General features: G+C 37.4%; 1 protein-coding gene across 1 annotated transcript in view; it reads left to right on the forward strand.

The window, feature by feature from the left end:
- The window catches only part of NSUN6 (NOP2/Sun RNA methyltransferase 6), a 51,031-nt gene that overhangs the window by 3,658 nt on the left and 22,904 nt on the right, over positions 1-24,469 (forward strand). The window contains exons 3-8 of the mRNA XM_028506429.2: positions 773-852; positions 6,275-6,384; positions 7,292-7,445; positions 10,803-10,884; positions 14,313-14,432; positions 23,936-24,080. Of these exons, the coding sequence (XP_028362230.1) occupies positions 773-852; positions 6,275-6,384; positions 7,292-7,445; positions 10,803-10,884; positions 14,313-14,432; positions 23,936-24,080 (691 nt within the window). The remainder of the gene's footprint in view (positions 1-772; positions 853-6,274; positions 6,385-7,291; positions 7,446-10,802; positions 10,885-14,312; positions 14,433-23,935; positions 24,081-24,469) is intronic.

Raw genomic sequence — 24,469 nt, forward strand, 5'->3', positions numbered from 1 at the left:
ACTCCTACTGGGTCATTTTTAAGCCACCAGCATAACCACGGAGTTGGGAAGGGATGTATGCTGTTGGCTGTGGTGAGGCTGTGTGAGCTGCCTTCAGCACCTATGCCTGTGGACCTGAACCTATTTCTAGTCTGACAGCCAACTATGATGGAGGATATTGAAAGTCTTGAACCTTTGCAAAAAAACCCAATTTATTTCCCTTATCAAAATCAGCATGGTATAATGATAGTGTATAATAAATAGTAGTTAATCTCAATACTTAATATCTTATTCAGAATCTTTTCTCAAATGAGTCCTACATGCAGTTCTGTATTGGGTATGTTTTTAAAGCAAGTCACTTAAAGTAAACATGGTTTGTATTTATAAAACCAAACAGTAAGCAAAATTGAGCCTCATAAAGAACCAGCATATGGGATATGGTCAATAATATTGTAATAACTGTGTATGGTGCCAGGTAGGAACTGGACTTATTGGGGGGCTCACTTCATAAATTGGATAATTGTCTAACCACTATGCTGTGCACTTGAAACAAATATAGAAAAAATATTGAATGTCAACTATAATTGAAAAAAAGTCAGAGTACTTCAGAATCAAATTATAGAGAACACATAGTTGTTCTGAAGTCTGATTTTTATAGCATGCCATGGAATAACGTGAAAATATCCCTACCAAGCTTCATACTCTGCTAAGTAACGATACTGAAAAACTCCATAAATTGAAACTTATCAGATATATTGATTGCTTTTTAATCCTGTGTGTTTACTCTTAACAGCAGTTTAATGGATTAAGTGTTCCTGTTCTTCAGCATCCAGACCTTCAGGATGTCTTACTTATTCCTGTTATTGGACCAAGGTTTGTAACTATTTCATTTTCCAATCATATTCTTTTAACGAAACATTTATCACAGGTATAAGTAAATGTTCTTTATTTACTGTTTGGTGATAATACTGAGTTTCTCCATTATTAATAACTTTATATAGATAGGAATTCAAAAATTCCTAAGTGCTCACTTCATACTCTATTACAGAAAGTATTACACAAGAAGACATGGAATGGGCCCAAATGCATTTTAGGTCCATTTTGTGTAGTGATTGGTACTTTTTTCCCTCCACTTTCCAAGAAACTTCCTTTTATTTACTTGTATATCTCAAGATAGTCTGCTGCTAAATTAAAACATTTTTTGAGTTACAACAAAAATACAGATCAACATATTTCCTACTTTCATAGTTGATGTGTTTGTAAAATTTTATTCATTAATTCACAGTTGTGTTAAATTACTCTGTATGCCCTGTGTGTACAACAGCAGTGTTCTACTCATTTGTGTATTTGGAAGGTATGTTTGAAAATTGAAAAAATAGGCTTTCATATTAGAATGGGAATTCTTTTCTCAAGGAGCATTTTAAAATCCCCAAATATGGTGTAATTTTTTTATACTGGTAACAATTATAATAACTATTGAGGGGAACCCTGTCTCTCAGAGTCCTCCCAGTCATGGATGAAGTAATCCTGGACAGTCTGTCTGGCGGAAAAGAGGGTAGCAATTCCCTCTAGTGGAGAATGCCCCAAGCCCTTCTCTGAAATGGCTTTTATTGAGACAGGCATGCACAAAGGTGTACAGTATGCATGCAAAGCTCATCAATCAATGTTTAAAGGCCATAGTTAGAGAAAACAGATATTGTTTATAGGTAACAGTTGAAGGAACACAGAGATTTGCCTCAGATCAGGGTCTGTTATACATACTGACGCCAGACATCTGGGTGGTTCATGAGTTCAGGAATTCACTCCTTCTGCTTTGGACTTAAATATCCGATTCATGGCAACAGGCCCATACAGTGCAAAGCAAGCCTCAAGGGGTATAATGCATTCTTTAGGCCTGATTTCCCATGGGAACCCTTGGTGCTAGTATTGGGTCATGGCTGCCTCCAGCATTCCCGGCATTCCGGCCAAGGCTTATAGGCCTCTTTCAAGGACTTGCTTGCGCAGGGCTGCAGTTTCCGATACCATACAAAGTGGTCCTGATAAACTATAAAAATGCATATTTTGTTAAAGTTTTGAAATAATTTAGGGGTCAACAGTAAAACAGTGGTTTAATAAATTGTGGTTTATCCATGCAGTGGAATATTATATTAAGTCTTTAATGTGGGGTTGCTGTGTATGGGATAAATGTATTTCTTTTGCAGTTAAGAAAAGATACATACAACAACACATTTATGTATATTTATTTACATATAGAAAAGTGTCTGGAAAATATACCCAACTATTAATAGGGCTTAACTCTGAGTGGTTAACTATGAGATGGTTGGTTGGGAGAAATAGGATAAGAAGAGATTTTCAGTTGTAACATTTCTATTTTGTTTTTTACCAAAAGCATGTATTACTTTTGCATCCTAAAAATTGATTTTGTAAGTTCCTATTTATTTTAAGGTAAAGTTTTGCATATAGTGAAGTGGAGAGATCTTAATTAAGTGTATCATTTTCTAAGTTTTGCCAAATGTGTAGCCAAGACACAACCCAGACAAGACATAGACTATTTCTATCACCCCAGAAAATTCTATTGTGTTATGTTTCCCTACCAGGAAACCACTGTTCTGATTTCTGTTATCTCCTATTCAGTTTTACACCAGTCACTGCAGTTGATCACAATCACAGGTCTTTTAAGGTTTTGTTTCTTGATTCATTTCAGATTATACTGTGGACATCTTTCCATGATGTCCATAATTTCCCCTGATTCATGTCACGCTCTTTCATTCTTCTTTTTTAAGATTTTATTTATTTATTTTTAGAGAGAAGGGAAGAGAGGGATAAAAACATCAGTGTGTGGTTGCCTCTCCCATGTCCCCTACTGGGGACCTGGCCTGCAACCCAGGCATGTGCCTTGACTGGGAATCGAACCAGTGACCCTTGGGTTCTCAGGCTGGCACTCAATCCACTGAGCCACATTAGCCAGGGCTCAACAGTGAATATTCTTAAGATATTTCTTGGTGGACTTAGAGGACAAACTAGTACAACATGGAATCACTGATTCAATGGTTTGTCTATATTTAGTTTTAGACATTTTACCCTCTAAAAAGATTTACCACTTAATGTTTCTAACAGCATTTGAAAGATTCTGATACTTCCATTTTTGCTAATATTGGCCATTTTAGTTCTTTTAAAATATTTTGATGATATAACTATAATTATTTTCTGTACTTAATTTGCTTTTACCTGATCCAGATAATCCTTCCATCCTATTCTTTATAGTGATCTAAGCTACTCATCAGAACATTAGTGAACTATAAAATACAAATGGTAAGTTACTACAGTAAAGTATTAAAAAATCATTTAGGATTATAGATTCACATACCTACCTTGTATTTTTAAAAGAAGCAAGTCAATTTTTTGTTTTTTAAACTCATCATGACTACGATTATCTCTTGACTTTCCATTATAAAAGGGGAGGAAGTTCTTACACTTAAATTTCCCCTTAAACTCCCACCAGTCAATTTTTATTTACTATGTTAGTTTTTTAATGTTGTAAAAGTTTATCACATTTTTATTCTATAAGCACAATTCAAATAGATTCAATGTTTACTTTTAGTCCTAATGGTGTAGTTTCTTTCTGAGTTCTTTACCATAATTAATCTCTTGGTTGGCGACTGTAGTCATTTATCAAATCTGCAACATTTGCTTCCATCTCCTTTCTGGTGCTATTTACTTTCTTGCTTGAGAATTACCAGTAGCCTTTATATTTAAACAACAACTTGGCTGATTATAGTAGCTTCAGGTCACATATTATTTCCCTTAGCACTTTGTAGACAGTATAGAATCAATTGTAGCCATGAAGAAATCTGGACCAAAAAAAGAATGACCCACCTTGTAACAGTATCTTGGTTTTTGCTTGGAGATCTAGGGAATTCTTTTTCATTGAACTTTAGAAACTTGGCTAGGATATAATTTGATTTTTACTATTCTCCCTTAGTTTTTAATGAAACATTGTATAACTTTTTAGTTATAAATCTTCCAGTAGTTCTTTGAGTATTTGTGTTACATTTTTCTCTATTATTAAAACACTAGGACTTCGCATGCTGGATTTCTAGTGCAGATGCTCTTTGTGTTGGGGCTCCCCAAGACCACCCTCAGGTTTGGTAATTGGCTAGAAGGACTCACAGAACTCACAGAACTCTTTTATTACACAAAAGAATACAAAGGCAAAATAATAAGCAAAAGGGGAAAGTTGTATGGGGCAAAATCTAGAGGAAGGCAGGCACAAGCTTCTAAGAGTCTTATTCCCATGGAGTTACCAAGATGTGCTTAATTTCTCTAGCACCCAATTGTGACATTTGTAAAATATTGTCTTGTAGGGAAGGGCAGTAGAGGTTCAGTGCCCAATGTTTTCAATGGATGTTGGTCATGTAGGTACCCTCTTCCTAGCATGTATCAGGATTCCAGGCTCCGCAAAAGAAAGCAGGTGTTTGGAATAATCATCTTGCTGGTGTAAACAGTGTCAGGAACTGTATCCCAGTCAAGTTTTTAGGTAGCATCCAAAGGACATCTTGTAAGCAGGCCTTTCTAAGGATAGCAGTCTCAAGCCTGTTGTGTTAACTCTCTTTCCAGAGGATGCACTATCCTTTATTTCCTGAGCTCTGCATGTTAAATTGTAGGATAGATTTAACTGATAAAGAATTATTGAAGTAGGTAACTCAAAGGAAATTATCTAGAAAACAGCAGAGATAGATAAAAAAATGAAAATGTGAAGTTGAGTCATGGAAAATAGAATGAAGAAGGTACTTCATATTTCTAATGAGTTCTAGATGTAGAGTAGCAAAAAAATGGAGGTAAGACAGTATTCAAAAATGTAATGACTAAAAATTTACCAGAATTGATAAAAAACAAATTTAGGTAGTACTCTGAGCCTGAAGCTAAAAGTGAAAAATAAATCCGTGTCTAGATACTGCACAGTGAAGCTGCAGAACACCAAAGACATAAAGAAGACCTGAAAGCAGTCAAAGGTCAAAGGCAGGGAGCTACTCAGTAATAGGTTAAGAGATGTACATTTGATGTCATCAGATGGGCCCAGAAGACCCCTCAGAGAATTGCAGGTGGCATGATCTGATGCCACCTGCATCAGACCATGTGGCATCAGATCATGTCTTAGGCCTATTCACTGGACAAACACTGAGTGAATAGGCCTAGGAAGAAGAGATTTAAATTGATGCTGAAGTTTCTAGATAATCACCCAGTTAGATAAGGATACCATTCAAGATTGGAAATAGAAAAATGAGAAGATTTGGGGTTTTGCCAAGGCTTTGCGGTGTGGATTAGAGAAAAATAACATTGTTGAGGACTTGTTCAGTTTGAAGTAACTGGGAGACACCAGATATAGATACTTGCAAGTAATTAGAAATCACAATTCAGGGTTTAGAAAGGCTAAACATTAGAATTCATGGATTATTTTTGCAAGTGATTATTAAAGTCATGAGATTGCCAAGGGATAGGATGCAGAATGAGAGGAAATGATAGCATGTTTTGGAACTTGGGGCTTGAAACCCATTAAGAAATAGAGCATGAGCAATGAGAATGTATGGGACCTAGTATAAAGCTGAGAAGTTTAGTGACATTTGGTCATGTGGACATCAGGGAAAGAAGACGGGACACACGTCAGCAAGGAGTTGTGACAACTTATGAAGTATTGCCAACCAGGGAGGCTCATTGGAGTCTCAGTGCTCAAGATAATACTGGGCTGATCACACTGATGCCTTCTGACCTTTGAAGAAGTCTTTCTGAATGTTAGAAATGATACTTACATTTTAGTGATCTAAGGAATAAATTAGAGGTGAGAAACTGGAAAACATTAAAAAACAACTCGGGCAAAATTGTCCATCTAGTTTAAAATATTAATGATTTACCGTGCAACAATCTACCACTTTAGAAATGTTTTGAATTCCTTGTATATTGTTTGTTTTAGTCTTTGAAGGTAGACTTTATTTCTCTTGTAATGCTCTTATGAAAATAGCAATGTTTGTTAAATGATTAAGCAATTTTGGGTGTTACTTTATTGTCTTCTATCAGATGGACTTCTTTCTATTTTTTCTCAAATACCCATTATCTTTTTCAAAAAACTATTTTCTCAATATTCTATTTTCAGCTTTTTCTTTCTTATTCATCATTAATGGCATTATTTTGGGGCAATCAGGACTAAAGAAGTTATTTGGGGTGTAAGGTGAAACACTGAAAGAGTTGGTGCACGTTGGATGTATATTACTGTGTTACATTTTCTTGTTTTAACCCCTAGGAAGAATATAAAAAAGCAACAATGTGAAGCCATTGTTGGAGCCCACTGTGGCAATGCCGTGTTAAGAGGAGCCCATGTCTATGTTCCAGGAATTGTGTCAGCTTCAAAATGTAAGTACAAAGGGTTGTGAAAAATAATACAAAGGAACATATGTCAAGAGACCTTAATGTGGCTCACAAAGCCAGATGTATTTACTTGTCCTTTGCACAGAAAGTTCATTGACCCCTATCTATGTAATTTGAACAGTCCTGGCTATACAGCTGGTAGGCTACTCACTTCTGTTGTCAGGTTAATGGGCTAGACACATTTATAATAGGTTAGGTGTTTTTTGGAAGTAGAACACAATTTTCCATTGTTAATATTACTGTTTATTTTTGTTTTTACTGCAAATAATTTAATGAAAGGATTACAAAACTAGATTTAATCAGCTGTGTAAATCTAATCTGTACACTGCACAGTTTCAAGGTATTCTAAGTACATATATGCATGTAAATGAATGTATGTGCTTATCATTTAAAATCTGCCTTAATTGCTATAACAGGAAAACTGAAGAAATACCAATAGTGTTATGGGATTTTTAAAGATTCCTTTGAGGAATTTCAGTATGTTTTTAAGAGTCCTTTTGAAGGAAACTTAGAAATGTGAGGAAGGATCCAAAATGTCAAAATTTAAATGAAGTCTTTTAGGAAATGTTAGGTTTGGGGAAAATAATTTAAATTAGAAGATATCTTTCCTTTTCTGCTCAGCTAAAGACTTCGGACTGAGGTAGGATATTTTGAAGATGACTTCATTTCTTTGATTTCCTAGAAAAAGAATCTTCAATTAGATTCATTGTTAGGGACGTTTAAAGTAAAAAGTGTATTTTCTGTTAGGGATTATATTGAGAGGATGAGCCAGTTTAGGCCACCTCATGCCCACTGTTGATGTCCCTAGGGTTCTCCAGTCCAGCTTAAAGAGTTTTAACTGTTCTTTTATCTAAGTATAAATTATTACATTTTGATTTTCTTCTTTCTCTAGTTATGAAGGCTGGAGATGTTGTTTCTGTATACTCTGATATTAAAGGCAAATGTAAGAAAGGAGCCAAAGAATTCGATGGAACAAAAGTATTTCTTGGAAATGGGATTTCTGAATTAAGCCGCAAAGAAATCTTTAGTGGGCCACCTGAACTGAAGTATGTTATTAAGTGTTGTTTGGGAGAAGTAAGCATATTTTGTGTTTCAAGGAAAAAAAAAACAATGTAAAAAATACTATGTCTAGTAACATTATATGAAGAATTTTTTGGTATAAATTGAACTGGAAAATTTAATCCATATTTTCAATGTTTTTTAGAAAAAAACTGCTAAGTGCTTTATAAGCAGAATGAATGCTCAGATTAAAGAGTTTTAAGCAATCAGCTAGTCTCACTGTAATTCAAATAATTTTATTTTTTGAATTTTATTGTTTTGAAATATTTCATCTTTGGAGAACAGTACTTATCTTGATAAAGGATTAATTATGTGAACCTATCCAGATCTTTTTTCTTTTTTTTAAGAAATTTTTAAAAAATTGGTTTTAGAGGAAGGGAGGGAGGGAGAGAGAGAGATCAATTTGTTGTTCGGTTTATTGATGCAATCATTGGTTGTTTCTTGTATGTGCCCTGACTGGGGATCAAACCCCCAGCCTTGGCTTATCCGGACGACACTAGAACCAACTTAGCTATCTGGCCAGGGCCCTATCCAGATCTTTTTAAACATTCTGGTTTTGTGAAAGAAAAACCCTGTGAGCTTAATATAAATAATGAAAGAAATAATAAAACAATTTTAATAAAAAGTAAATTTTACCAGAAAGCCAGCACTCACATGAACACTTGTGGTCAAAAATCAATGTTTGGATTTACTCAGGCCAAATTAAAATACAGTTAATTTTAAATCATCTCTGGTTTTTACTGACTCTAAATAAATTAAATCCATGGACACCTCAATTTCTTATTTTGCTTAGTATTTTCAGCCTGGTTTTAGGAGTTCTCTGGACAGCTCCATCTGTCCAAAGTTGGCAGCTGTTGTAGACGTGTGAAAGCTGTGAATTTCTCCATCTAGGTGAAGGAGTTCACAACACGGCCCCTCAGGATGCTACACTTTGGTACATGAATAATTTGGAGCTAAAGGCAGTTGAGACCCTCCAGGCTCATGAGAAGCTTTTACGTCTCCCTTAAAGCCTTTAAATTAGAGGCCTTCTCCATAATAAAAGACAACACCAGAAATAACTTTTTATGACATATCTATAGAGCAAGGCAAACATCTAATTAGTGAATATGTGCTCTTCTTATTGTCCTGTGGTTGTTCTGTGAAAGACTTTCCTCCCCTCTGAAGGCCCAGGATGCCTTACCTCATTCTTAGCTCAGAATGTCATATACAAGGTCTGTCCAGAAAGTACCCAGCTATGTACTATGAAAATGACACATTTATTGAAGAAGATACAAGAAACATTGTACATAGGACAATGACACCTCAGTCCTCTTCAAAGGAGGCACGTTGGGACCTCACACAGTTCTCCCAATCACCACCAGGTACCTTGTAACATTTTTGTGAATCTTACTGATGGTCTGAAATCTCTTCCCTTTTTTTTTTTAAGATTTTATTTATTTAACTTTGGAGAGAGGGGAAGAGAGGGAGAAAGAGAGGGTCCCTTTCTCACACCCCCTACCGGGGACCTTGCCTGCAACCCAGGCACATGCCCTAGACGGGGAATCGAACCAGTGACCTTTTGGTTTGCAGGCTTGTGCTCAGTCCACCAAGTCACACCAGCCAGGGCTGAAATCTCTTCCCTTTCAAAGGTGATTTTAGTTTTGGGAAAAACCAGAAGTCACAGGGTGCCGAATCTGGACTGTATGGCAGCCGAGTCACCTGGGTGATTTGATATTTCACCAAAAACTCTGCACAAAACATGATGCATAAGTGGGTATGTTGTTATGAAGCTGCCAATCACCAGTTACACATAGCCATGGGCTTCTGAATCATCCGAATAGTTTCCATGGAGGAGTGTTCAAGCTTAGTGCATTTGATGAAGATTCATTAATCTAGTCACTCAGTCATTTTGAATGTGATGGCCACACAGTACACATGCTCACTCAATGTCTTCTACCGCCTTCATTGACTAGTACAGTGAAGTCATTATTGTTCACACATGTGCATTCTGGTCCACTCTCCTTGGCTGCCAGGTTATCTCAATGTTGTGCAAACTGTTCTCATTCTTAGCAATGGCTGGACTTTTTCCAGACAGACCTGGTACATCTAATTGTCCCTTCCTGTGTCTGAACCTCTCGTGTGTGGAATCTCAGATTCTCTTGTGTGTGGGATTCCTATACATACATGTATAATTAAATTTGGTTATTTTTTCTTGTTAATCTAACTTCTCATGTAGATTTAATTATTAGACCAGCTGTGAGAACCTAGGAGGAGAGAAGGACGTTTCTTCCATCTCCACGTAGGACTGGACCACACCTCTGATTCCTGGAATAGATTTTTATGTTATAACAATCTGGGTTTATAGTTGAAATTAATTCTTCTGAGGAAACAGGATATTGAATTTCCTAGTTGTAGTTAGCAGAACTTTCCAAATGGTCAAGAACAAAGATTTTATTCTCCTTACATGGCTTTATGAATATGAAATAAAGCATAGATCTTTGTTTATCTTTGGCTCTCTAATAGGGGATTGATATTTTAGCTTATAGTACATTATGAGTAGTACATCCTACATCCTCATATCTTATTTGATGTGGTAGTTCTAGTGACTGCAAAATGTCTTTTTGGAGTAATGTTTTCTTGGTTGGAGTAAGAAACAGCCATCTTTCAAAAAACTGTTGATTTTTAAATTCAGTTTTTAAATCTGATGTCAGCTATGCTGTTATGATTTGTGTCTCTGCCTATGTGAGATAAAGCATGCTTCCTAAGAAAGAAATGCTACATATACACCCTGTTTCTTATTTATATTCTTTAAAAACTTTAGAACCAGTTCTACTAGTATTCGCATAATAAATTTGCACCCTTTTTTTCTGGAATTCCAGCTGAGTGGAATCCTTCATAGACTCATAGAGGTAGACTAACTTAGTAACAGACTGTTTATCCTAGGAGATCTGGTTCTTTGTATCATTATATGGAGATACAGATTACAAAAACAGTTTCAAAAGAAACATGTAATTCCATACCTGAGCAGTAATTGGTTTAACTTATTCTTTGTGATGTTAAGTTAAATACTGTACAGTTGGATATGCTTGTGCTAGTAGGTGAGGTATGAAGCAGACTGTCATTGGGGTGGGGTATTAGGTGTTGTTTGCTTTTTATTTTACTTACTTGTACCCAAGTGAAAGTTGATGTAACTTTATCATTTTTAGGTATCCTGATGGCCTCTTATTGCAGGTAAACATTGAGAAACAATTCACTGGAATATTCTAACTATTTTGGTGTTGAGTATGTTGTGTTTGTTCTTAAAAATGGAGTTTGTATCCACAATGTAATTCATCCAGATTAACATTAGATTTCCTGCTTTTCAGAGGTATAGGTATACGAATGACAGAACCATTATATCTCAGCCCTTCATTTGACAATGTACTGCCCAGCTACTTATTTTTACAGGTAAGTAATTGTAAAAGTGAAATATTTACTAACATTGCAACATACTACAGTGAATTATTTGAAATCTAAGGGTGGTTTTTGTACTTCTATTAACATATTTTTGTGGTCTATTTATAAATTTTCTGATCTACCTTTGGTTAAGCAGTAAGAAAAAACTTTGTAAGCATCCTTTTTTCACCTCAGCTGATTTGACTACCTTTGTACCCTTTTTGCCCATGTGCTTTAATATAAAGCTTTTTATAATTGTTGCTTTCCATCTCAAAATATTAATCTGTAAATAATACATGCATTTGTTTTATGTGTGTGTGTGTGTGTGTGTGTGTGTGTTCATTGGTAACTTTGAGTAAGATTCAAATGGTTTACTACTAAGATTTTTGTCAGATGGTCTTTAATTGTGATGCTATAAAACATAATTTGTTCTGCCTTGTTTGGTTTATAAGTACTTGTGTGTACATTAACTGATTTGTTACAATCTGGTTAGGTGACATTATTATCACTATTGTTATTATTATTATTACTCCCAATATAAGAAAAAGATACTGAAGATCAGAGCTGTTACCCAAGTTGATGGACCCTTCAGATTTGAAGCGTGCTTTGCTTTGCTGCCGGGTGGGAGAAGGGCTCAATGAAGGAGCACGGCACCTGCCTGCACTTCAGCCTGTACTTGCTGATTGCATCATGGGAGGGCTTAAAAAAGGAGCAATCCTGCTTGCCACCACTGCATTCCCAGACAGAGCCGCTCCTCCAGCCCCTGCCCTTGATGCCAGGCAATTCAGTTCCTCTCCATATATCCCTGGCACTTTTTGAACTGCTGCCTCTGCACTTGGGCTGAGACTAAGGGAGCTTGTGAGTGAGTCTGTGTGCTGGCTCTTTAAGATTTGCATTATCTAAGAGTCCAGAAGCCTTTCTTTTCCCTCAGCCACAGTCCCCACTGGTTTGCACAGCCAGAAGTTATGGTCATTTCCCTTCCTGGCACTGGACACCTGGGCTGGGAGCCTAACGTGGGGGTGGGGACCCCTCACTCCTCAGAGGAAACCTCTGAAACTGAGATATCCCTCCCAAATTTTATCCATACACATGGACATGGGACCAGCCTGTTCCAGTCTCTCCTCCTACCAGTCTCAGTGGGGCTTCATCTTTGTATCAGTTATGGGGATTCTGTTCAGCTAATCTGAGAGTTGTTCTATAATTTAGTTGTGATTTTGATGTGGGAGGAGGCGAACACAGTGTTTACCTACTCTGCCATCTTGATGGGGAATCTCCAGAAGCTTTTCAGTTTGATGTAGTCTCACTTATGTTTCTTTTGTTGCTTTTATTTTGGGTGTCATTTACAAAAAAAAAAAAACAGTCATTGCCATGACCTATGTCAGGGAGCTTAGTGTCCTTGTTTCCTTCTAGGAGTTTTATGGTTTAAGGTCTTGCATTGAAGCTTTTGATCCATTTTGAGTTGAGTTTTGTATGTGGTATAAGACAGTGGTCCAGTTTCATTCTTCCACATGTGGCTGTTCAGTGCTCCCAGCACCATTTTTTGGAGAGGCTGTCCTTTCCCTATTGTGTGTTCTTGGCTCCTTTGTCTTATATGTGTGAATTTATTTCTGGGCTCTCTATTCTGTTTTATTGATCTGTGCCTGTTTTCATGCCAGTAACATTGTTTTAACCACTGAAACTTTGTAATAGAGTTTGAAATCTGAGAGTGTGGTGCCTCTACCTTTGTTCTTCTTTCTAAATACTGCTTTCGCTATTCAGGGACTTCTGTGGTCCCATATGAATTTTATGATTGTTTTGTTTCTGAGCATTAAAAAAAAAACCCTTACTAGGTGATTCTCTTGTGTAGTCAGGAATGAGAAATACTGCAGAGAAAGGTAGTAGACTAAATTGGTTGGAAAAAAAACTGTCATTGTTTATATACTAAGTGAAGCATCTTAGACCATTTTATAATTTTTATTTATTGCATGACCAGAAGGATTTTACTGTGCTACTTACATTTCAGTAAAGATTTCTGTCATCTTTGACCAGTATATTAATCGTATCTCTATTAGAAGTTAAGCATAACCAGTCTCTAGATAAAGAATTTCTATTAGCACCCTGGCAGGCGTAGCTCAGTGGATTGAGCGCGGGCTGCGAACCAAAGTGTTGCAGGTTCGATTCCCAGTCAGGGTACATGCCTGTGTTGCAGGCCATGACCCCCAGCAACCGCACATTGATGTTTCTCTCTCTCTCCCTCCCTTCCCTCTCTGAAATAAATAAATAAAATCTTAAAAAATAAAAATTAAAGAATATCTATTAAAAAAAGAATTTCTATTAGCTACATATATGTTTTAGTGGTTCATATTAGAGTTTAATTTAAAAATTTTTTTTGAATATACCAGACTATTGAGAGAAACTATCTCTGATAGGTGAAGCTGTTCTTAGTGTTTAGTGTTGAGGGATTGCTTTTCAGGTACCTCAGTTGTTTGCATTGACTTGACTGCTTCCTGTATCTCGGGCCAGGGTAGGGGGTGTGCAGTTTGTTTGTGGGTGTCTCCTTTCTCACCATTGATGTTGTTTTGGGCTGGTGATCTTGGATTCACTTGAGAGTGTTGTAATCTTCTCACAGTTTTTCAGATGTAAATGTTTTGGCATAAGAATGGATTGAAACCTTTAAACTTTAAATAGCCCTGTGCTTGTTAGTCTTTACTTTTTTCTTGCCAATTTTTAAAAATATATAATTATTTTGTGATATTATTCTATATTATTTAAAGCTGTCATCCTGTAGTAACCATCTGTATGTAAGTAAGTAATACTAATAGTGATTTAATATAACTTACTGCTGTAGACAGAGGTATACTGGGGTTGTAGAATCTCATCTATTTCCAGATGTCTATCAGAAGTAGCTAAGATTTTTTTACATTTTATTTTTCTTCTACCAAAATAGGGTAGTGGGGGGAAGATAGGAACCCAAATGTTCCTCTCAGTGGCATTAGCAACTTAAAACTGAGATTTTTAAATTGGAGTTAGATAATGAAGCACCTGAAATTGCAAATTTTTGTACATTTTCTGGGGAAAAGATTCAGAGCTTTCTCATATTTCTATGGGATCTCTAGCTTCCAAAATATTGAGAACCACTGAAGTGAGAAAGGAGGGTAAAGGGGGAAGAGAGTATAAGGGGGATAAATGGTGGTGAAAAAAATACAACAAGAAATAGAAAGGACAATATGCCTTTATTGTTGAATTGATTGGAGAAATGCATTGTATGTGTAAATGTCCTATGAGATTATAGGATACTGCAGGAAATGGAGAATTTCCTGACACCATTTAAGTTACAAAAAATGTTCTCTTGGTAGAAGATACCATACTGGATTACCTCCAAAGGTTTCTTTACATTCTCTGATGCTGAAATTTAAATTGATTTAGAATCATTGATAATTGATTTTTTTTTTCCTTTATAGAATTTGCCATCTGCTGCAGTAGCTCACATTCTGGATCCTCAACCTGGAGAGAAGATTCTAGATTTGTGTGCAGCACCTGGAGGCAAAACAACGCACATTGCAGCACTAATGCACGATGAGGTGAGATTGTATTCACAGCCAAACTATCGATGTGTTACCCGTTTCAGTGATGATGGTGGAACTACACGTAACTTAGAAAACATTGTACAGGCATTCGTGATATGAGCTCTTTCAGATTCTGCCTAAGGGAAGACTGTTCCGTGATGTCAGTCACCACATACTAAGCTCAGTAAACAATCATCGCTTGTGAAGAATGATTTCAAGGCCTTCTTGAATCCCAAATTTGCTAATGTATTTATAGAATTGTTTTGTCATAAAATTAAGTTTAAATGAAACATTTAAGAGATTATTTCATGTTACTAATTATACCATGTTTTAAATTATTAAAGTAAATTCCTTCACCAAAATAATTTGACAGTATATATATTTTTCGAAGTGATCATATCCTCAAGATTTTCTTGTCACATAATAAAACAAAATATGAAGCCTAGACCTGGGACCCTTGGCCCTTTCTCTTATTTCCTCCTAGTTCAAAATGCTTACACCTCTTAATAGCAGCATCCTCTTAGCTCTGCAGTTGGGTTCAACATATTCAAGCCTCAGCACAATCTTCTTTGTAGTTTTAGCCTGCTTTTGGAAAATCGGCATAGCCTGCCCACCCCAGCCACTCTGCTTCCTGTCACAATGCCGCTTTCCCTGCACATGCAGAGCAGCCTTACCCTTCCTGTATTGTGTTGTGTGTGGGGTCAGTGCTTGCTGTACTTCTTACAGAAAGTCTGGTGGGTCTGAGGAACGTTTATCATGTTTGTTAGAGCGCTGCCAGCGCAGAAAGTTGACAGTATATTTTTCAAGTGTCAAAGTATATGTATCACACATAAATCTGTGTGTGTTCTTCTAGCATTAGGGTACATAAAAACCCTATGATCTGGCTTAATTATAAACCCTGTTTCATTGTCACAAAATATAATAAGTATGACTTTGTATAACTTTAGCTTCAGATTTTACTGTTTTCCTACATATACATATTTGCCAATATATATTTTTTCATTATGAGCTAGTTTTATTTGCATTCAAAACTCAGTGTAGCCTTGGAACCACTCTATACTACAACTAAGATTCTTTCTCTCAAGAAGGAGATGGCACCCTGGCCTGGTGGCTCAGTTGGTTAGAGCAGCATCCTGATATGCCAAGGTTTGCGTTCAGTCCCCGGTCAGGGCACACACACAAGTCAAGCAAAGAATGCATACATAAGTAAAACAACAAATGAATGTCTCTCTCTCTCTCTTTCTCTCCCCCCCACCCCCTTTCCTCTCTCTCTCTAAACTCAATAAATATAAAAGAGATAGAAGAATATGGCCAGTTGATACTATCTTTTTTGTTTATTTCAAATTCTGTAAAACTAAATGGTTCCTAAAATACTTATACATTCGAGTATCATCACTTACAATAACTTCCTTGATCAGGAATCAGATTTTAAATGATTGACTGGTTGATTGATTAAACAAATATTTAGTTAGTACTTATTGTATGCCAAGCACTGGTATTAAAGCAACAAACCACACTGACCAAAATTTCCTTTCTGTGGAGCTTACATTCCAGCAGGAAGAGATAGATAATAAATAAATGAATAAAAGATACAGCATGCATGATTGTGAGAAGGAATGTGGTGAAAAAATAAAGGAAGGTTAGTGGAATTGGAAGTATTGAGGGGAGGGAGAGCGAGTTTGCAGTTTTAATTTGGGTGATGAATGAGGGAGACCCACACTAAAGGTGGTGTTTGAGAAAGACTTAAAGGTGACGAGCAATATGGAGGTGTGTGGAAACAATGTTCTAACTAGAGGTAATGGTAAGTGTAAATGCTTTCAGTCTGGAGGGGACCTGACTTGTTTGAGAAACTTCTGCACTTTTGCTGATGCAGACTGAGTAAGGGTGAGACTAGGAGGAAAAGAGGTCTGAGAGGCAGGATGGATGCGGGTTGGGGGACGTTTGGGAAGAGTGCAGTTCTACAGAGTTTGATGGGACTTCGTTTTACTCAAGTAATAGGAAGTCATTGGAGGCGTTGAGCAGGAGAGTGACATGAGACTGCTTATTATTTAATGCGTCATTCTGGTGGCTGCATGGAAGCCAGCTGTAAGAGGGCAAGGGCAGAAATAGACCAGTTAATAGATAGTAATTTAGGGAAATGTTGTGGAGGAGGTAACAAGGGTTAGATTATGAATATGTTTTTAAGGCAGAGCATTAGGGAATTTGCTGACAAATTGACTGGGCGTGGGTTGTGAAAATAAGAATAATCCAGGAGGCCTCCCAAGGTTTTGGCCCGAGGAACTGGAGAAAGAGTTGGTGGATGGGGATGACTCTGGGAGGAGTAAGCTTTGCAGAGAAAAGTCAGACATTTCGTTTTCAGTGTATTGTAGTGAAGTGTATTAGATGTCCAGAGATGATGTAGAGCAGGCAATTGGATATTTGAGACTAGAGCACAGGAGAGAGGTCTGGTTTGGAAATATAAATTTGGAAGTCATTAGCATAGATAACACCTAAAGCCATAAAACTGGTGTGGGTACCAGTAGATAGTAGAAGGAGCCAAAAAACTGAGACTCGTAGGTACTGCATGCCAACATTCTGAGGCTGAAGAAGTGAGAAGGAATGGCCAGGGATGTAGGAGGAAAACCAGAGAAGTGTGATACCCTGGAAGCCAGGTGTAGAAAGGGACTGTGGGACCATGATGCGATCAGCTGTGTCACATGCTGTTGCTAGGCCATGCGTTTTGAGGACTGAGCTCCCAGGATTTAGTGCCATGTAGGTGATTGGTGACTTGGTTGTGAGCAGCTTTGGTAATTGGGAATGCTCGCTTGGATTGAGAGTGAGAGGAATCATAATGAATTGAGACAGCTCCTTTGAGGAGAAGGGGTTGTTTTTATAAGAGAGCAGAGAAATGTTGCAGTAATTGGAGGTAAAGTCAGGTAGTATTTTTTTTAAGATGAGGGAAATAAAGTTTCTATGTTAGTGAGAAGGATACATACTAAAAGGGAAATTGGTAACACCAGAGGGAATGGGAAAACTCCCAGAATAATATCTTTGAGTAGGTGAGATTGGATAGAAATGTAGGCACAAGTAGCTTCAAATGGTAGCATGAGACACTTTATTGATGGAAATAGGATTGGAGCATTTACCATATTTTGCCATGTATAATGACCTCCCGTGTAAAATGCACACTCACGTTTTGGGTCCAGACTTTCAGGAAAAAAACTTTTAATTAATTAATTTATTTATTAATTTATTTATCTTTAGATACTTGTTTTTTGTTTTATAGAGGAATTTTAGCATTTATGTTTGAATGTATTATACAAGAAATTTTATGTAACAAGTAATTACAAAACACAAGACATTTCAGATACTACCCATGTTTAATGTATATCCTTATTTTTCCCTAAAAAATTTGGGCAAAAGTGTGAGCATATATACAGCAAAATACAGTAGTTCAATGACATTTAAAGTTATTATTGATAGGTATGTAGTTATTGCCAATTTCTTCCTTTCTGATTATTTTTGTAGTTCTCTATCCCTTTTTCTCTTCTTCCCTTACATATTGATGGCTTTCTACAGGTTGTGTTTGTATTCCCACACTTTATTTTTTGTGTTTGTCTTGTAGATTTTTGGTGTGTGGTTACCATAGAGTTCACATACTGCAAACTATGCTAATAGCAAGTTGTTTTAAGTTGATAGTCACTTAAGTTTGAACACATTTCAAAATCACTACAGTTTTTCTTTACCCTCTTTGTATTTGTTTTTGTCATTGTTTTTTATGTATTTTGTGAGTGTGTTTTTGTGTGTATCCCTTAATTTATTGTAATGTAATTACACATAATGTATGTTGTAGTTACACATAATCTTCCTACTTTTGACTTTTTGACCTTTGTACTAACTTTGTAGTTGGTTGATCCATTATTTTTACTACTAGATATTTGCCTTTGTCAGTGAAAATTTTATTTTTGTGATATTTTCTTATTCACATTTTTGATCTTTTCTACTTAAAGAAGTCTCTTTAACATTTATTGAAATATTAATGTAGTGGTGATGAACACCTTTAGCTTTTTCTTGTTTGGAAAATGTTTCTTTGATTCCCAGTGACAGCATTGCAGGGTACAGTAATCTTAGTTGTAGGTCTTTACCTTTTATCACTTTGAATACTATTTGCCAATCCCTTCTGGCCCACAAAGTTTCTGATGAGATATCAACTGACAGTCTTTGTCCTTGTAAGTAACTAATTGCTTATTTCTTCCTACTTCTAAGATTCTCTCTGTCTTTAACATTTGGCAGTTTAATTATGATGTGTCTTGACGTGGGCCTCTTAGGGTTCATCTCATTTGGGACTCTCTGGGCTTCCTGGACTTGTATGTTTATTTCCTTCCTGAGGTTAGGGAAGTTTTCAGTCATTATTTTTCAAATAGATTTTCACATTGCTTACTTGCTCACTCTCTTCTCCTACTGGTTACCTCTATGTTGTTCATGTAGGTACACTTGGTATTGTCCCATAGGTCTCTTAAATTCTCCTCCTCATTTTATTGAATTCTTTTTGCTGTTCCATTTGGGTGTCTTCTGCTTCCTTGTGTTTCAGATTACTTATTCAGTCCCCTGCCTTATCTAATCTGCTGTTGATGCCCTATAGTCATTGCAGTTATTGTAGTCTTCATTTCTGACTGGTTCTTTTTTTGTTTTCTAACTCCATTTTTATGTTCCCTATATCTTTGTTTAAGTTCTCATTGAGTTCATGTCCTCCTTCTCTAAGTTCGTTGAGCTGCCTTATAACCAATGTTTTGAACTCTATATCTAGTAAATTGATGGTCTCCATTTGTTCTTTTTATGGAGTTTTGCTCTGTTCTTCACTTGGGACATTTTTTTTGTCTCTTCATTTCAGCCAACTCTCAGTGTTTGTTTCTGTGTGCTAGGTAGAACTGCTATGACTCCTGGTCTTGGCAGAGTGGCCTTAGGTAGTAGGTGCCCTATGGAGGGGTCGCCAACCCCTGGGCAATGGACTAGTACCTGACTGTGGCCTGTTAGGAATCGGACCACACAGAGCAGGTGAGCTGTGGGCCAGTGAGCAAAGCTTGGCTGGGATTACCGCCTCAGCTCCGCCTCATCCCCATCCACCTGTCTTCCCCAATCCACTCCCATCTATGGAAAAATTGTTCTCCATGAAACTGGTCCCTGGTGCCAAAAAGGTTGGGGACTGCTGTCCTATGGGGTTCAGTGGTACACTTTCCCTGGTCACCTGAACTTGGTGCTCCAGGGGTTGTGTGTGCCCTTCTAATGTAGTTGAGCCTTGATTGCTATTGGCAGATTAGTGGCTGGGGTTGACTCTTGGGCCACTGGCTGTAAGGGCTGGCCATAACTACAGTGCACGAGCTGTTGTACGGGGACTGATCGCGGGGAGCGAGAGAGTAGCTCAAGCTGGGCTCTTGTGCCAACCAAGTCTGCCCCTCAGTTGAGTAGTTTGGGCAGCTGGTTGCGTGATACTCTGGCATGGTCTAAAGCCATCCACTGAGTTGATAGGCTTCTGGTACAGGCTAAGGTCAACCCTTTCTTGTGCTAGGCTTCAGGCCTCTTGGTAGGAGCTACAAAGTAATCTGTTGATTGGTTGCTGTTGATGCCGAGCTTGGGAGCACTTGGCAGAGGCTATGTAGCAAATCAAAGGTCCACTGTCACTAGTGCCCTTTGGTGGGCACCCTGATGTGACCTGAGGTCAGAGGCCACTGTGCCAGGCTTGTGGCTGCTTAGTTGAAGCTGTGTTTTTGGCCAAGAGTGGCTGTCACTTATGCCAGGCTTGGAACCACCTGATGGGAGCTACAGTGCACGTTGAGACTGGTCACCGCTTGTGCTAGTCTTGGGGCACTTAGCAAGAGCAACAAAATGGATGGAGACCAGCTTGTGCTTGAGCGTCATTCAGCCTTGCAGAGATTTTGTAAAGTTCGCAGTATGACCTGAGGCAGGTCACTTATATGGAGGAACTTCGGGAAGAGGCTTGGGCTGGGTGTGTGAGTTTTATGGGAATGGGTCTCAGAGAATCACCTGATTGTGGTGAACTGTGTTCACCAGGTTAATGGAGAGTAGAACAGGTACTCTTCTGGCAGGATCAGAGAAGCTCTCAACAAAGGAGTGATGGCAGGTGCCAGCATTTTGGTCTCCAGAGAGAGCTGCCCTGACCCCCTGCTCCTTTAGCCTTCACCCTGAAGCTGATCAGTTCAGTTCCTCCCAATACATCCCTGGTGCTTTTCAAGCTTCCGTCCCTGCACTGCAGCCCAGAGTGAGTGAATTTGTGAGTGAACAATTTCAGGCTCCTCCAGAGGAACACCTGAGTCTCCAGCAGCCCTGTCTCACTCTGATGCAGTCCCCACTTGTCTTCACAGACAGATGTTATGGGGACTCCTCTTCCCGGCACTGGTGCCCTAGGCTGGGGAGGCAGGTGTGGGGCGGGGACCTCTAGTTCTTCAGGGGGTACCTCCACAGCCAAAGGATCGCTTTCGATTTTTAGTCTCCACACTGAGTCTTCTCTGTGTTTCTCTCCCTCCTACCAGCCTTGATGTGGCTTCTTTATATTCCTTAGGGACGGGTCTTTTGTTCAGCTGTTCTTCAGCTCACTCTCAATGATGGTCGTGGGAGGAGGGGAACTCAGCATTTACGTATTCCCCATTCTTGACCGGAAGTCGACCCATTTTTGATGTGTATTTAATGATTCTTTGGACGATGAAATGATTTACAGCAATGTTCCACAGAGAATAGTAGGAACATTTATTGTGTCAAGATCAAATTGTAGCTTTCTCTTTCATTAGTGCAAAATTTCATTGCTCATGAAGACTTCTGGTGAAAATTTATACACAAGATGGAGCAAAAGTAAATTTATAGTTGTTTGTGTGGAAGGTAACACAATAATTATAAATAATAATACAACAATAAACTGTGTTTTATGTACACACAACTGTAAAACTACTTTTTCCCCACCCTGTACTTAACACATTAGTATTTAACTTTAACACCATTCTGAAGCATTAAAATGTCACAGCAAGAGGATAAAACATATATAAGTATGTAAAGTCACTAAAGGATTAAATCTATCTCTGCACTATATGTGTCTGAATACATATGCTATGTATTTACAAGTATATGAGCACTGTATGTATTATGTGCATATATATGAGGGGAGACCCCCCCAAATCCTGGAATTTATTTGTAAAAAGTTCTGTGTTTATCCTCACATATTTAATCTTCAGTCACCTTCAAAATACTCTCCATTTGATGCAGTACACATATTGAGACTTATTTCCCACTGCTCAGAACAGTTTGTGAACTCGTCAATTTTGATGCCTTTTAGTGTTTGTGTCATTTTTTAGTTTCATTTCTTCCACACCAGCAAAATATTTCCCTTTAAGGACCTTTTTCATCTGGGGACACAAAAAAGTCCTTTGGAGCAAGATTGGGTGTGTGGTCGGATGATGCTGTGTTTGGTGAAAACTGCTGAACACTCAGCACAAGTGTGTGCAGGTGCACTCGTGAATCCGCCATCATGAAATGAGCAAATCTGTTGAAAGAGTCTTCAAAAAAATTTCACTGAAACCAAACACAGCCTCTCACAACACCACCAGCTAGTGCACTGATACAGATGGGTTCCTAGAACACTTCCCTAATGGGAGAAACCTATACTACAAGGGGCCCACCCTCCAGAGGATAATTCCGTTTTTTGGGGTCGCTCCTCGTGTATGTGCACATATGTACTCTCTTGCAGTAGCACAAGGGTAACCTCAGTGAGTAACCTTAAGTAACTAAGAAAGATCATTTTTGTCTCCTTTTGCTTATAGCATCATATTTATTGTGTTTGCTTAGAGGTGCTTCTTCATAGAAATTTTATTCTCTCTAGTAAGAAGTCTTTCCAAATAGAGTCTGGATGTGATCGCTGTACCTCTGTTATCTTGGTTTTATACTGCCCCATAAAAACAACCACAAAACCTTTGCATCATATAACTAAACTCGTATTCAGCCCTGGAGTCTGGGATTCAGCCCACCTCTGCTAGGCTTATTTGTACACCTTATCCACAGTGCATTAGCTAGGTGTTCTGATGATCTTGGGTGGGCTCATTCACTTGGTTTTGGTTGGTGTTGGCTTATCTAAAGTGACCTTAGTTGAGACCACTAGGGTGCCCTGCCTCTGGTCCATGTATTTCTTATCCTGCTAGGAACAGGAGGCTAGCTGAGCTGAGGGAAAAAATTGAGGATTAGCCTTGGCTGAGGGCAAAGTAGGGAAAGTGGTTTTCATTTCTCTCTTTGTATCACATTTACTCTCATCCCATTGGCCAATGCAAGTCACATAGCTGAACCTGAGTCAGAATGGCAGGGTATGCAAAGTAAATGGCAAAGGATGAGGATATGTGAGGAATTGAACTGAAATTAGGCAATCTCTCCCGATGGGCCAGCAATATACAAATGAACAACCATAATAGAGATATTTGAGCCAGAATGAATTCTAGATTTTGTTACTGCTTTTGATTTATTGTTGATTTATTTTAATAGTTCAATTTTGTGTAAGTTTACCCTCCTGTCTGTACTTTTGTAAAAAAAAAAAATTGCTTTCAGCCAGTGCAGTTACTACTTTACTGCAGTACATTTGAGCCTTATTCTGGTTGTTTTTTCCTACTTTATTCAGTTCAACTCACTTGAAATGGTTTTTTTGTTTGTCAAAGTAGTTATTGGAGTTATGTCTACCATTAAACCTGGTGTCACATTTGGGAACAGCATCACCAAATTCCTGGTATTGTAGCCTATATAGTTGATGCAGGTAGTGTATAGAAAGGGAGCAAAGCAAGAAAATACATTGAAGGGTTAATTTCACCATCTCCGCAATATCATTTCATAATATGTTTTAAAATATCTTACAAATATCACAATACATTTGTAAAAAGGACCTCTTTTTTGTCAATTTTAACTTAACTGAAGTATTAGCATTTAACATTATTTTTAAACTATGTTTTATACCAGTCTAGAACATTTTGCTACATGATACACACTTAATATTTTTGTCTTTAGTTGTCAGAATTCACATGAATTTTATGTGTATAGCTTAGAAAATATTGAGATAAGGATTGATTTTGTAAGTGATATTTATCTGTATCTTAAAGCACCAGGAGGCATATGTCTGAGGACATGAGATCATGCTCCTTAGAGGTGAGCAAAGTGCATCAAGTTGGTGATTTTTAATGTTTGACGCCAGTGGATGTTCTTAAGTTTCTTTAAAGGATTGCAAACACTATTTTTTGGTTTTAAGTTTAGTTAATTTTCTTATAACATCCAAAAGTAGTTGGATGTTATAAGAAAATTATCTGGCAAGAAGATTTTGTTTTTTTAAGGTAAAGACTTAATAAGTATATAAATTCCATATACATTTGGTTAATGAATTCAACTTTAAAACTAGGGGTATGAGGAAAGTCGGGAAGACCATAATTTTTCATAGTTTTCTTAGTTTTTAATAATTTTCATAATCACTTTGTATTTATACTTTATGTATTTTGTTGGTTTAGGGAGAAGTAATAGCACTGGACAAAATATCCAACAAAGTGAAAAAAATAAAGCAGAATGCTTTATTATTAGGGCTGAATTCCATTAGGGCTTTTTGCTTTGATGGAACAAAAGCACTTAAAGTGGATATGGTTGAGGACACAAAAGGTGAGTTAAATTTATCTTTTATAAACAAGTAGGTTTTGCGGTCGTTGTTCTAGCCCCAAAATATCTAAGCCTTGAAACTTTGACATAGATCTAAAGTATTTTGCTGCAATAGATGTATTTTTTTGTTTTTCATCTCATCCCTGAATATCAAGTTTTTAATAATATAAGTCAAATCTCCAAGACATGGCCAAACTCTTTATACTTGATATTCTTGCTTTAATTTCATATTGCATCTCAGAAAGCTTCTGAGCTTTTCAGTTTTATGATTCCTAAGTTATTTTGTATTCTTTCCTCATTTTTATTGAGGAATGGGGCTATGGAGCTGAGAAAGGAAGAAAAACTGTTACATTTATTATCTCACTCTCTATTTTTATTTCTCTGTCTTTTTG

Source organism: Phyllostomus discolor, chromosome 1, assembly GCF_004126475.2.
Source record: "Phyllostomus discolor isolate MPI-MPIP mPhyDis1 chromosome 1, mPhyDis1.pri.v3, whole genome shotgun sequence".
NCBI lineage: Eukaryota > Metazoa > Chordata > Mammalia > Chiroptera > Phyllostomidae > Phyllostomus > Phyllostomus discolor.